General features: G+C 34.7%; 1 protein-coding gene across 1 annotated transcript in view; it reads left to right on the top strand.

Moving 5' to 3' along the window:
- Nucleotides 1-14239, top strand: part of LOC149784586 (uncharacterized) — a 128491-nt gene that overhangs the window by 107568 nt on the left and 6684 nt on the right. Inside the window, exons 13-14 of the mRNA XM_089932652.1 lie at nt 6231-6743; nt 13089-13709. Of these exons, the coding sequence (XP_089788778.1) occupies nt 6231-6743; nt 13089-13667 (1092 nt within the window). The 3' untranslated portion in view covers nt 13668-13709. The remainder of the gene's footprint in view (nt 1-6230; nt 6744-13088; nt 13710-14239) is intronic.

Below are 14239 nucleotides of genomic sequence, written 5' to 3'. Positions count from 1 at the left end.
TCCAACCATAAAATGCATAAAATCTACATCATGTGACCATATTCCGTGTTAATTAGGAATGTTATTTATATTATGTAAGATCTTATCATGCACGTTAGTGACTTGAATATTTAGCCATATGTCAGAGAAAGCAACCAGCCATAAATGGCCTGTCAGTAAATCTCCACAAGTATAAGCAGGATAAATGTATTCAGAATGTTTTGTTTTTCTTTGTTCAATATTATAGTTCATATTACCATGTAAACTATTAGAGTATGGACTTTTTTTTCTTACATTTGTTTTGCAATGCCTATGCCACTTGATACTGGCTTGTGAACACTCAGTAAGCTTCGTCTCTGATCATATTTTTTAAAAGTAAGCATAAATAAATAAGAACTTCGCTGAAAACAGCCATATATTACAACATAGCATAGTAATAATGTGATCTTGCCTCCGACTGGCTGAGCTTGTGAACACTCTAGATACCCTTTTGTAAGAATAATAATAGCGTTCCAATGTAAGCGATGGCATAGTCCTCATATGTAGATGTGGCCCTTGTGTAAATATGTATATTCACTCACGTCCCCATTTCGTCATGCATGCATACACAGTGCTTTATTCTGGTTTTGACACTTGAAGTCCATCAAAGTTGAGAGTTTTGTTTCAGTCAATTGTTCTGGTTGCTTTTAAAACTTAATACATTCTAAAAAAAACCCCATGAAATTCATGTTTATACAACCATTGCTGTAATTGATAAATATGGTGAGAATTTAAGAAGTGTTGGCAAAATGACATTGCACCGTTTGATGTTATTGTGTTTTTTAACAGTAAACATTCGACATGAAACTGTACATCCAATATATTCTTGCTCAGAAAATGACAATATTCCTGATCTTACATTTTAACTTAAATTAACCAATAAAGGCGTATACTGCCTATAACTGGCTTGTATATCACTTATATTTGAAACGGACATGAGGTATGGAATATTATTGTTTAACTTGCACTATTCTTAAATAGACAGACATTACATTTATTATGCAAAGTATAAGTAACTTTTGTATGGATCTTCTAAGTTGCATACAAGTCAATATAAAGTATTGCCACAATGGATAAGCTATCATGATATGGCAAAGAGTATAGAGGCTTATGCTGTTTTGACTTAATTGGTGAATTTGCGTAATGGAATTTGTGACTCTTGTCTAAAATTATAACTATGTTTCATAAATACGTATGTGAACATGAAACAAACACCAGAACTACAAAAAATATCATTTGAATTTTTTTATTAAGGTAAACATTAAAGCAATTCTATGCAAGTGTTTTGTTAACAATAATGAGTAAAATGCATCTTATGACACTCAGTGTATAGCGGGAGGTAATGGGTAAGAGTTATCGAACTAGTCTACACAGTATAGACAGGATGAAGTATTTTCATCTTTGGGGTGGTTGAATTTGGGAGGTAGTGCTTATATTCCTTATGCTAATGTAATCAGGGAACCATTCGAAGGAAAAACAAAGCATCTGAGATTAACTGACCTACTTCAGTCATTGAATGTACTAGGCTGATCCATATGAAATACTGTTATTATTTTCTAACATTACCTGACCAGCTTCAGTCTTTGAATGTACTAGGCTGATCCATATGAAATACTGTTATTATTTTCTGAGATTACCTGACCTTCTTCAGTCATTGAATGTACTAGGCTGATCCCTATGAAATACTGTTATTATTTTATGAATAGGATATTCAAGAATAACGAGTTTCGTTTACACTCATATTATCTGGATGTATGGAAAGTACTTATTGTTAAGTGTCAGACAGATTAGATTCATAATGGAGAGGGATATTTACAAGTTTTAAATGCAAATAATTACAAGCATATTGGCAGGACTACTGCAGGAGGTGTCATATGTGTTCAGATTTCCTAAGAATTATTGCACAGTACAAAGCATACAAAATAGTGATTCGATAAGTTCATTATTTTGGTCCTTTGATAAGTCTAAAACTCTACTATTTTTTGTTCTCACACCCGTTACATCAATACTTGCACATAAGATTATCACTTTGGTACCGTGTTGTCCTGTACATTTCCCATTTTGTGCTTCTTTTATTCCAGTAATATTAATAAAAATAACTAATTGTAAATATAAACAAATGATAACAAACAACAATTGTTTACTAATATTTGCTATATTGGCATTAACATGTAACATACACATATAGCTGATTGCATTTACATGTAAACTATATACAGGTCAGTAATTGCATTACATGTATGCTATACACATATCACTAATTGTATCGCAGGTAAACAAATTAAATACTATTATTTTGTGAATATGTAGAATTTAATAGGAGAACTATTATGATGCATTACAATGCAATACAAATGACAAGAGTGCAAATGTGATAGCTTGCTACTACAACTTCAGCACTAACATAAAATATTAACAGTTTAGTAGGGATTCATTGTATAATTTTCCCAACTTGTTTCTTTGATAATAGTATAATATGAGCAATGTGTTTAGATCCCGAAATTCTGCATACATCGCAATTATGAAAAGTTGGATAGTTTTGGAAAACTACATACATAATTATGGTAACTTATTATCAAAAAGCAAAATCTTAACCAGCATAAACTGTTTACCATTATTTTCTGTTATTATACTACATGTAAACTTTAAAGATATCACTAATTACATTATCCTCATCCAAATTAGAAAATTACATCCTCCATTTAGATGGAAAATTCTAGAAAGACTAGAGCTAGAAAGAACATAGCAGCACGGCATAGACTCTTACGCAGTTCTTCTCCGCCATTCCTTGGATGCCATTTTCAGTCCTGGAAAATGTCCTGTTTTCATTTCGTAAGATGCTCTCTGGTATTCAGATATTTTTCACTATTATTTTCATTATTCAGTCCATTGTAAATTGAAGATTTGCATAACCTCTTTAGAAATATTTAGTGTACTATCTTATCAATGTTATTATCCCCTTGCCTTTCTGGTTGTGTTAGGGTAAGCAATAGCAATTCATATTGGAACCCATATTATTGTCTTGTATCATTTAATATTTCTGTAAATTTAGGATGATTAATAAGCATCCTGCAGTTTGAACTCCCATGAACATATTTTGATAAAAATGTAAAACATGAATCTATTTTGTAGTACTTTCCATCTTTAGGAACTTTTCCTGTGCAGGAACAGTACTATGTCACATAATGGGGGAATGTTGGGGCAAATGAGTGCTCCATGGTAGAAATAACCAACTAGTCCTTCATGTACACCTCATGCATGCAGGAACGTATATTCATTATGTTGCCTTTTGTTTGATGAGTTTTGAAGTGTTGCCAAGAGTAGGTTCACATATAATGGATAAAGAAAGGCTCTCATTTCAACTTGTCTGCCTGAACATAGTGCAAATGACTAGGAAACTGATTTTTAAGAGACCAGTTCCTAAAGGGGGAATAAATCTAGCAATACTACAATGCAGAAACTAAACCAGCAGTGACAGCATACACATGGTCTTTTTCTTTAGATAAACTGTACAAGACTCTTGGATTCCTAATGGCTGGTCTGATGCAGTCAGGCCCAGGTGGGGTTTGAGCCAGGATCCTTTCTAAGGAAGTAACAGCACTGGCTGAAAGTGAGTGCCTTCACTCATTCACCCCCACCTCATTAGGACACGATCAGCACCCTCTCTAGCCCCTTGGTATAGTGTTGATGTTAAGCAGATTGTTCATTCCTAATAGTGGATCGTGATCCATACGTTCAGATGAGTTTTTCTCCAACAGATCAGAGTCACCTGACTCTTCGTATGGGTTGCTACACACTGCCCGGTCTGTTTTGATTGGGATGGCAATTTGATTAGTATTCCCTCTTAGTCCTTGTCCCTTTCAATCTCCAGTGATATGTGGGAACATCCGTACCAAGAAAGCAAACATCTTTTCACTGTCTTTACACCATGGATGACCCTACCACGATATCACAACATATCAGATGTGGAAGGTCATGGACGAGTATACTTTGCTGTTGTGACGCCAAACAAAAGGAATGGTGCTGGTCCGCTCCTTAGCATGATCTAAGAGAATGAGGACTGTAAAAGGCTTGCAGGTTCAGACAGTTGTTCTACTCTTCAGAGTTGGGGCACAATATTAAAGCTAGAAACAGCCACATCCTCCCATAAGGTATGCTAGCAAGGGCAACACCACCATTCTTCACGAGGAGTTAGACAAAGAAGTTAACCCCTACATCATTATCGCCCATACTTAGGAGAGACATTGGATTGCACGAGTCCCAAGAAGCAGGGGCAGGACACTGACGTTCTTTTGTTTCGATAGATTCTTGGAATATCCATTGAAGATGATTCCCCCTTCTCCTCATGTATCCTGTTTCTGCCGACCTGTTGACTCTAGCAGTAGGGTAGAAAGAGATATGGTTTTTTGACAAGTCAGTAAACACGGTTTGCCACCTAATGTCCATTTTTGTGTCCAAAAGCCTTTGGATGTGGAGGACAGGAAAATCCTTTATAGTTTGAAAAGACTCTACAGTGACATCAAAACCTTATGCTTTTCAGTACAGCCTTGCAGGCCAATTTTATTGTTCTGATGGAGGATTCCATCTCCAGCAGCATTTCAGTACTTGTTGGATGCAGTTAGTAAAACTTGAGGCATGCCTTGTCATATGGCACAGCCGCTTCACCTCCACAGGGAGATTGCCCTGGATACTTCAAATGTCTAACTGGAGCATAGTAAGAAGCTAGATAAGGCTGCTTTGTTGAAGGCAGAGGTGCAACTTTGAAGTTTTATTCTCTTTATGACATCGCAGGACCAGATCATGGAATAGTGACAACAGTTCCTTAGATCCACTTATGTCCCATAAAAACCACATAGAAAGCATGATTGTCCAAATTAATTTCAGGGGCTCTCCACAAAGTTCTTTAAAGGAATGCAGGCTCATTTGAGGAAGCATTTGTCTTGCCATAACAAGTTAGAAGGAAGATATTGGTATTCGCTCTAATGAAAGAATATTACTGGTTTTAGTTTCAGGAACAGCTTTTTTCTAGCAATGATCCTCTTTCGTTATTTACCACTCAATTATGTTTGACTTAAAGAAAGGCATACACATCATTCTGCATAAGGGCATAGTAGCGATTGTATTAAATGACAGTTGTAAGAAGTTCTTGATATCCCCAGTATCAGTTGTATATGTGCTAAAGATGATCAAGGCAGACATTTTGTCCAGTTAGTTTAGTATGGTGCACTTTAGATGCATCAAGGAGAGAATACAATGAACGAAGCGTTCCTATCTCCCTATTAAAAGCTCCACTGATATTTTAATATCCACCATTTCCAGGTGAATCGTCCTCAACATCAGGAGAGCTTATCCATGTCTGACTAAGACGAATCTTCTTTTTATGGAATGAATCTTACTTTCACGAGAATTAAAGACCATGAAATTTGCAACTTCATGGGGCCTTCTAACTAATTTATAATGTGAGGATTTTATAAAAGCCTAATTGGGCAGATATATAACAGATGAACGGCATTATATTCCCTTGGGCCCAATATGTGTGGTACAAACCATGGCCCAAGCTGATACTAACTTATATGAGTGGACCTTCCTATCAAAGTGTGAATATACTGTGTAATGCCATTAGGCATCCACCACACTGACAAGTTCAACAACTTACTATGACACTTGAGAGGGGCTGAGTGTATAGAACGAATGGAACATTACTGGCTGTATATTTAATATATTCACCAAAATTTTGTAATGCAAAATATTACACTGGATATATTGCTGAACTGACAATTAATTATGATTGCATACATTTATATAAAAAGGTAATATCAATTCTTAATTGAATAATGGTTATTGAAATTTATGTTGACTAAAGGTAATATACTGCTGTATCTCATTAAACAATTGCATTGAGGATGGTTTGATAAGAATTATTTTTAAATGGGTGTCAAGTAAATTTGAGTAAACATTAACTTATGGTTGGTTTCACAACATTTTCATAAGCTTTTACACTGATATTAATAAAATAATCATGTTTAAGATAAACAGAAAATGAAAACTCTTGCCATTGATTCAAACATTAGAACAATATCCTATGGTCCAACTCATGCACTATACATAACTGCATATTTGAAACTATATCTGTATATATATATATATATATATATATATATATATATATATATATATATATATATATATATATATATAAACTATTATTTTAGGAGGAGAAATATTTCCTTATGCCTTGTGTGCTTCGTCAAAAATCTCCCAGAGAAGTTATCTCCCCTGAACAAGATGAACGTATGGTGAGCACACCGGTCTTGTGCTATATCTTTAGAGGGAAGTATCTACCTCCACCCATATTTCACAGGCTAATTGCTGCCTGTGTAGCTCACTGGCCAGTAGCCAAGAAGAAGGAGACATCAGAAAATCTTATTTTCTGTGGTTGCTGCATTTTTGATATTGACCTGTTCCATAGATTAACATTGCACTGTAGGAACCATATTGTTTTTGCAAGAATAACGAAGAAGGTGATCGATAAAGCCAAGACCCCCGATGCAAAGTTGTGTACAAGAGTTAGAAAATTCATTACTCTGAATCTCTCCAAGATTACCTCTTACCTCGGCCAGAACTTACAATTTGGGTTGTCGATACAGTGCCCACCATCTCAAGGTGTCTCGGATAATGACATGGTTGGTTTTTCGCCATTGTTTGACATGCGGATTGCAGACGAGGTATGTAGTTGTTCAAATGTACAAAAAAAGAGCAAAAAACTATTATATTATCTCCTTTTCCTAATGTAATATTTTGCTGTGCTTTTGTCTAGTCATGCATGGGTGATAAACTTGGACATTGCTTGTGTATATAAGTGCCCAGGCCATAAATTAAGTCACATTACCCAATCACAACAGTTCCTATTGGATAGGGTTGTAATGTAATATCATGTGATGTTTGGCCTGTGACTGAAGAAGTGTGATAATTGTTCTTAGGGACCTATTCCAGACACAATGGGAGATACGTAATGTCATGAAGTAAATTCTTGTTGTTAAACAATTCTAATTTAACAATTCTTCTTCATGATATTGACCTTTAAATAAATTAGTGCTCTAAGTATAATGTATGAACCTGACTATTTATCATATAATGTACTTTATTTATATTAACCAAAATATATTAATGTTGTTAGCAGTCTGAGAATTTGGCATGTGATCTGCTCATGTGGTCTAATTCATGGTAATGTGTATTGACCTAAAACAAATTCCAGTAATTGATAATCTCTGAACTGGAATGTATCATGAGATCAATGCATTACAATTCAGTAGCCGTGTTGTGAAGATTGATTTGCATTGAAGTAATTATTTATAGCAGAGCATCAAGTTGGTCAGAATAGGGATTAACATTACATTTCTGGGGGGTCAGTTTTTAATAAGTAGACAATGCACATTTAGATATAAAAAAAAATATTGGCATGATTTCCCTTCACTGACTTTATCCCATCAAGATAGAAATGAAAGTTAGAGTTTAGTTTTGATTAAATAATGTTCTTTGAATGAAGTGAACCAATCAATGTTAAACCCCATTTTGTTATGGAGAATTCCTCCTAGTAAAATATTTGGATGATTGCCATGAAATTTTGCATATACATTTATTCCATTGTCTGGTTGATTCTAAATGACAATGGTACTCCTTTGCATTCAGTGTGGCAACCACATCAACTCTCTTTCTACACCACATATGGTCATAGTATCATGAAGTTTTCAATAAAAGATCTCTTATGATATATAATAAGCTTCTCGATGAAAATGGTGCTGATCTGATATCCAGTATTTTGACTACAGTGGCGTTTACATATACAATGGTATTGTGACTAGACAACTTGTATTTAATTCCAGTCGCAAGCCAGGGATCTGACAATTGTTTTAAGTTTCAGCATGTTTACTCTTGCTTATGGCTGTTAGCATGTTAATATCATTAGGTGTGAATGACGTTTTTTCAGTTCACAGTTCATGAATGCTTACCTTAAATTGCATTTTGATGTTGTATCCATGATACAAGATTTAAGGTCAACAGATTGCATCCTGTACCTTTTAGTCATTTCTGGAGCATGCTAGTTCACCTTGTAAAAAAATAGCTTCTTGCCAAATGTATGACGTTTGAGTTGAAGATTCTTTCAAGACTGTGGGTACAAATACTTAAAGTACAACAATAATAATTTCATCTTTGACTCTGTAAGCTAGGACAGCATCAATCCCTTTGATAATAACAAGCTTGTTGAATTAGGAATCTTAACTTCAGCACACTCCAAATATAATTGCAAATAATGGAGAAATCAGGGATAGTGAGTATAGATTTAAGGTAGCTGCAGAAGTAAACAAAACAAACAAACATTATCCTAACAGACAAGTACGTATTCATTAAAAACTTTAGCGTAACACTATTATGGTTTAAGGTTCAATGGCTCCAACCACTCTGTAATGTTTAAACCCTTCTAGCTAAATTGTTCAATGTATAAACTGTGTTCATCAAAAATAACAATCATTTAAATTTTCTTATGAAAACACTGATTGCAACTTATACTGTTATCAGTACGTCTCATTGGAGAGTCATGCTGACATGGAGGTTTCCCTAATTGACCTTAAAAAAACATATCATTAGTTTTAAACGAGCTTGGTACCATTCTAATATCCAGTATGTTCGTCATGGCAGCCATTTTAAAAGCATTTTTGAGCTAATACTCTTGAATGTAAAACGATTATAACACAGAAAGACATCTTATGATGTCTACTAGGTCCTAAATGAAAAGGATGCATATAGAGCTTTAAATATGGCTGATATGTTGGATATAGCTGCTATGTTGGCCATCTTGAAAATAATGTAATCACAACGTCTTAATGATTGATTGTAATGATTTGGGGTTTTCACTAGAACATGAATTATGTTATCATGATATATATTTGGCCCTTAATAAAAATGGCACTGAACTCACATATAATATTAATGGAATGGTGGTGGTGGTTGTTGTTTGGGATTTAATGACATTTTTCAGGGCATGGTTTGGTATACACGACAGCCAGTACATGTTTATATGTTTGGTTAGAGTATGAATCCCGAAAACCCGTGGTAAGATTCACTCAGTCGTGGAAAGCAGAGGCTGCCCTAGTAACCATTTTGACATATCGTGTTTACTAAAACAAATTGTATTATATCTAGTTGGTCCTAAATGAAAATGGTTCTGGTCCGGCATACTGTATCCATGAAGTCAGTGATTTTGAAAATTTTCATATCGCAAGTCTGTTAGAATTTATGCTGGTACCAAAACGGAGTTTTCACAAAAATATCTCCAATTTTGTGCAGTTATACATTAAATGAAAATGACATTGAGCTGACATATAATAAAACTGTCATGTTACAATTATTCCAACTGAACAGATGGTCCATTGGTATTAACTTTTCACTAATAATCTTCTTATTATGTCATGCATGTCTTATAAATGATGCTGACCTTACCTCAAATAATGTTGCCACAGCAGTCATATTAAAATTTAATTGTCTCTACACCACGTAGATGAATGTTTATTGGTTTTCACCAAAAGACTAATTGTGATGTTGGTTCTAAATAAAAATGGTGCAGTTGAAGAACAATGTTGGTACAGTGTCGAGGGATGTTGGTGTCACAAACATAACATGTGCCATAAAACTGGTCAACTCTGGTGCTATAACTTACCTTATTTTTCAGATTACATTAAAGTACGTTCATGTAAGAACATAATTGCTAGATTTGCTAATGCTTATTGATAACTTTAAATTGACTTTCGGTCTTGCAGAGCAGATGTACATTATATACACAGGCTACCCATTATCAGTAGTGAACAAAATGTAGTCCATAGCTGGTATGCTAGATACATTATAAAAATCAACAATCATATAAATCAGATTAAAGGGATTGTAGGAATCTTAAACTAACCTAAGAATCTCTTTCAAGACAGTACCCTTATGGCACATTAGTATCACGCATGTTATCAAGTATGTTATAAATAAGTGGGCCACTCGTTTGCAGTGCAGTAAATAGCTGATACTAATACATATAGAAAATGGAATGAACTGAAAAATCTAACAATAGCTAAGTCATATAATTTAACATTTAGTCTTAGACCTTGCATCAAAGAAGCTGATAGTTTCTCAATTGGTCAAATGGAAATAAGGACTAAATATTTTCTAAAGCAAAAACTTCAGCTCACCATGAAAACAAATTTGAGAAATCACAATTTGGGCAAACATTATTGGCATTTCCCAGTATGTTTTTTTTTTTTTTTAAAGACTGTTTTTGCTGATTGCAAAGTAGATTTTGATGAATATATGAGTCACATATGTTCATAGTTTATCTTCATCGGATAGACCCATCAAGGGCCCCATGTGGTCACGTGGTCTAATTTGCACACCTTTACTGATCCCTGCCATCTCTGTTCACTTGGGTTTGAGTTTATAACTATGTCAATGTGGATATGGGAGAAAGTATGACAACATCTTCAATGTATTGCCTATCATGTGCTGAAAATTGTGCACATTGAGTCCATTTGTGGATATGATAGTAATTTGCTTTTTAACTTGGATTATATTGAGTTTAATCAGACATGAAACGGAAGCAAAATTCATATTGAGTATTACATATTTTATTTAGCTGCATGTACTGACGATCTTTTTAAATTTTAGTGCAACGTATAGGCTATCAAAGATTACATCCTCGTTGTCTTTTTTAACTCTATATAAATGGTAAATGTCATCAGTTGCACATACATGGTGAATTTTATCAAAGTAAAGTGCAGTGTTATTTTTTAAGTTTTGCTGTACTTTTGGTTTATGTGCGATTTCACAGTGCAGGATAGGCTATATGGCCGTTAGTATAACTGGAGGACGAAGAGCTTGAGAAAACATTGGCAAAAACCACTGGCCCACGGTGGGTTACTGGCAGCTTTCTCAAAATTCCACTTTGGCCAATCCTTAGGCTCGATACCACACGGATAATGGTGACATGGCAATGATCGCTAAAGGCGAACACTTTAGACCATTTGGACCCTCCAGGGCTCCATTTATTAATCTTTTTTTAAGCTTATTTAATATCTGAATTGCTGATATTACATCATTAGTTAGTCCACTTTGGTACAAGGCCAAGTTAAAGTATGGTATGGCCCTGTATACAGTGCATGTCCATCCGTTTTAGTACACATGGCATAAGGCTATGTTAAGTTAAGCTTATGTTATAGCCATATATCACTTGCCTTTCTATCGATGAATAATTGCTAGTCACTACTCCATCCGTCTAATTTTGGATTTAGTCTCAATTAAACTTGAAATATAAGCATACATCATCAAACCGTTGGATGAGCTCCATTATGAACAAGCTTTGCAGATTTTGCATTTGAATTTTGTTCGCCTGTTAGGCCATATCCGCTAATGGTATGACCCTACATATGTTGCCTGTCCATCCATTTCAGTACAGCTAGCCATAAGGTCAAGCGAGCTTATGTTACAGCTCTGCGTCAGTTGCATTTATATCGATGACCAATTTTATGTCACTACTATAGATGTCAATTTGATTTAGCTTCTATTAAGCTTGGACTATAAGGTTGCATCTTCAAGATATTGTTTTAGTTATATTATGAGCAAGCTTCATATATATTGGATTTGGTTACTTAAGCTTGTCACCACTCAAGAGACCATATGTCTGATACCATTGTGGTCACACTGGGCAATCAGGCTGGTATTATAAAGGTGTTTAATGAGTTCAAGGATGTTCAAAGATCTACATATATTAATGAGTTGACCATAACCTCCATAATTATTTGTACATGCAAACAAAACACAAGTACATTCACTATCTTACAATTACACTGTCACACACCTATGCTATTACACAAATACATATACAATGACACACATATAAACATTATCCCACATATACATACATGTACACATTATCAAAGTTAAGAAAAGCCTTATACACATTCGTACACATACATACAGTATCACAAACATGGATACATATACTATCACAGTTAAGAAATGGCATTTTGCCCGTGCCTCAATGCCAATACAGTTTGTATTTATTCTTCCGGGGAATAGTGTGTTGTCACAATAATCCAAAATAGTCATGTGTATCAGTTACCATACCATGCTATCCTTTAATTATTCCATCATTTTTCTCAGTGAGATCATGGCAATGTGAATTAGCATGTTAGTTCGTGAGAGATAGATTATAGATCATATTTCTCGCATCATTAGTTAGAATCCTGGTTGTTATGGTTTATAACATAACCTATTTGATTGTATTGGTATCATTATCAACAAATTTATTTCACATAATCATGTACATATTTGCATAATATGGAATACAGAAACTAGTTTCTCTGTGTGTTGTGTGTGTGTCTGTTTATGTATGTGTTAATTAAATTTAATAGTTTGAGTACCACCATACTTTCTATTTGTGAATTTAGGGTGTGTCTGTGTGTGTGTGTGTGTGTTCATACTATTTTATAATTGTAGTATTGGAGTCCCAGTATAGATTTCATATTGTGAGTATAGGTTGTGAAAATCGTTCAATCTCGTACAAAGTGCACCAATATGATTCACTGTTTCAGTTGTGTTTCTCACTACTTTCTCACTACTACCAACATTGATTCACCCTGAAGGTGAAAATAAGAGGACACTTCATCCCTGTCAACTGACTGTATTACAGTACCACTATCCAGAAACTATTTAACTAAATAATATTCTAGTTAACGAGTTGTTTGTCAATTCCATCCTCATTGTAAGTAAAAGTAGTCTCTATATAATCCTGTCGACCAAAATTCCAACATTTATGCTGCAAATATTTTTCTTTTGATTTTAGCAATAAATGCCTCATATAATTCCATCGTGATACTATTTATTTATATAGCAATTGTTAAAATTGTACACACATTTCATAGAGTCTTTTGCATGTTTTACATTAGCATGTTGATCATCTGACTTTTCATCTGATCGTACATTTAGTTATTTAAGACATTGGTCTTGTATTAATATTGACCTTCCTCTTTCTTCAGGGTCATGATCATGATGAACCCATAACACCTGATCACATGAATCATGCTCGACTCTGTGTTGCTCTTGTAACTGTTTGTGGAAATGCCATTAGAGAAGTCCTACGCACCCAAGTTCCTGCACCACATCAAGACATTTACAAGGCAATCCTAGCCTATAAAGCCAACCTGATAATGAGACAAGGAAGACAGCTTCTTAATCATGATCAAATTCAGCTGGTTTTCCCAGATCCCCATGGGCAGAAAACAGGAACATTGGACCAGTTTGATCTTTCCTTGCTATATACTCTAATCAGAAATGTCAGCACAGTGACTGCTCCATTAACAGGCTGGGGAAATGATCCTCAAGATCAACCAAGGGACACCTCCTTAGGAGCTAGTGTGGAGCGAATTCGTTTATATAGGAATCATATCAGTGGTCATTCCCCAGATGGAAAGATTAGTCGACATAACTTAGAGGATTACTGGAACAAATTTGAAGCTGTGATTCATGACATTGAAGCTGTAATTGGTGGACAGATGTGGAGCCAAGAGTTAGAGAAGCAGAAGAGACAGGTGATATCCATCTATGAAGCCTGTTAACTGCAAATGAAAATCATGTAGCATGAGTAACGAATACACAGTGTAAGTACAATGCGAATTATATTGTGGCAAAGCGCTAATAATTAAAAACGGGGATGCATGGTTGGTTTCAGAGTTACCATCCTGTTTGATTGTAAAACCTTTAAACCTTTATGGATGCTAAATGAGATTTTTTTAACAGCAGGATATCAATATTGAGTGTGAAACTCAAGGATACATTTGGGAGGATTCAAAGCAGATTATGAATATTGAGTATGAAACTCATGGCAGTATTTGTTGACATAGATGTGTATCCCCATTTCTTTCAAATATCAATTACCGTGTCATTGTATCATGTACACACAATATTACATCGCTTTTTATACAGTGTGTAATGTTACATGGACATAATATTATATCACCGTTTTATATATTGTCATATCATGTGCACATAACATTGCATCACAGATTTATAGTGTCATGCTGTATGCATATAATCTGACATCAAAGGTTTATAGTGTCATACAGTTTTATAGTGTTTCATATGAACATAACATTAGATCTGTTTCATTACAGTGTCATATTATATACAC

The sequence above is a fragment of the Sinohyriopsis cumingii genome, chromosome 14 (genome assembly GCF_028554795.1).
Source record: "Sinohyriopsis cumingii isolate HCF-2022 chromosome 14, ASM2855479v2, whole genome shotgun sequence".
Taxonomy (NCBI): domain Eukaryota; kingdom Metazoa; phylum Mollusca; class Bivalvia; order Unionida; family Unionidae; genus Sinohyriopsis; species Sinohyriopsis cumingii.
The sequence above is the reverse complement of the archived record's forward strand: the minus strand, read 5'-3'. Positions and strand labels throughout refer to the sequence as shown.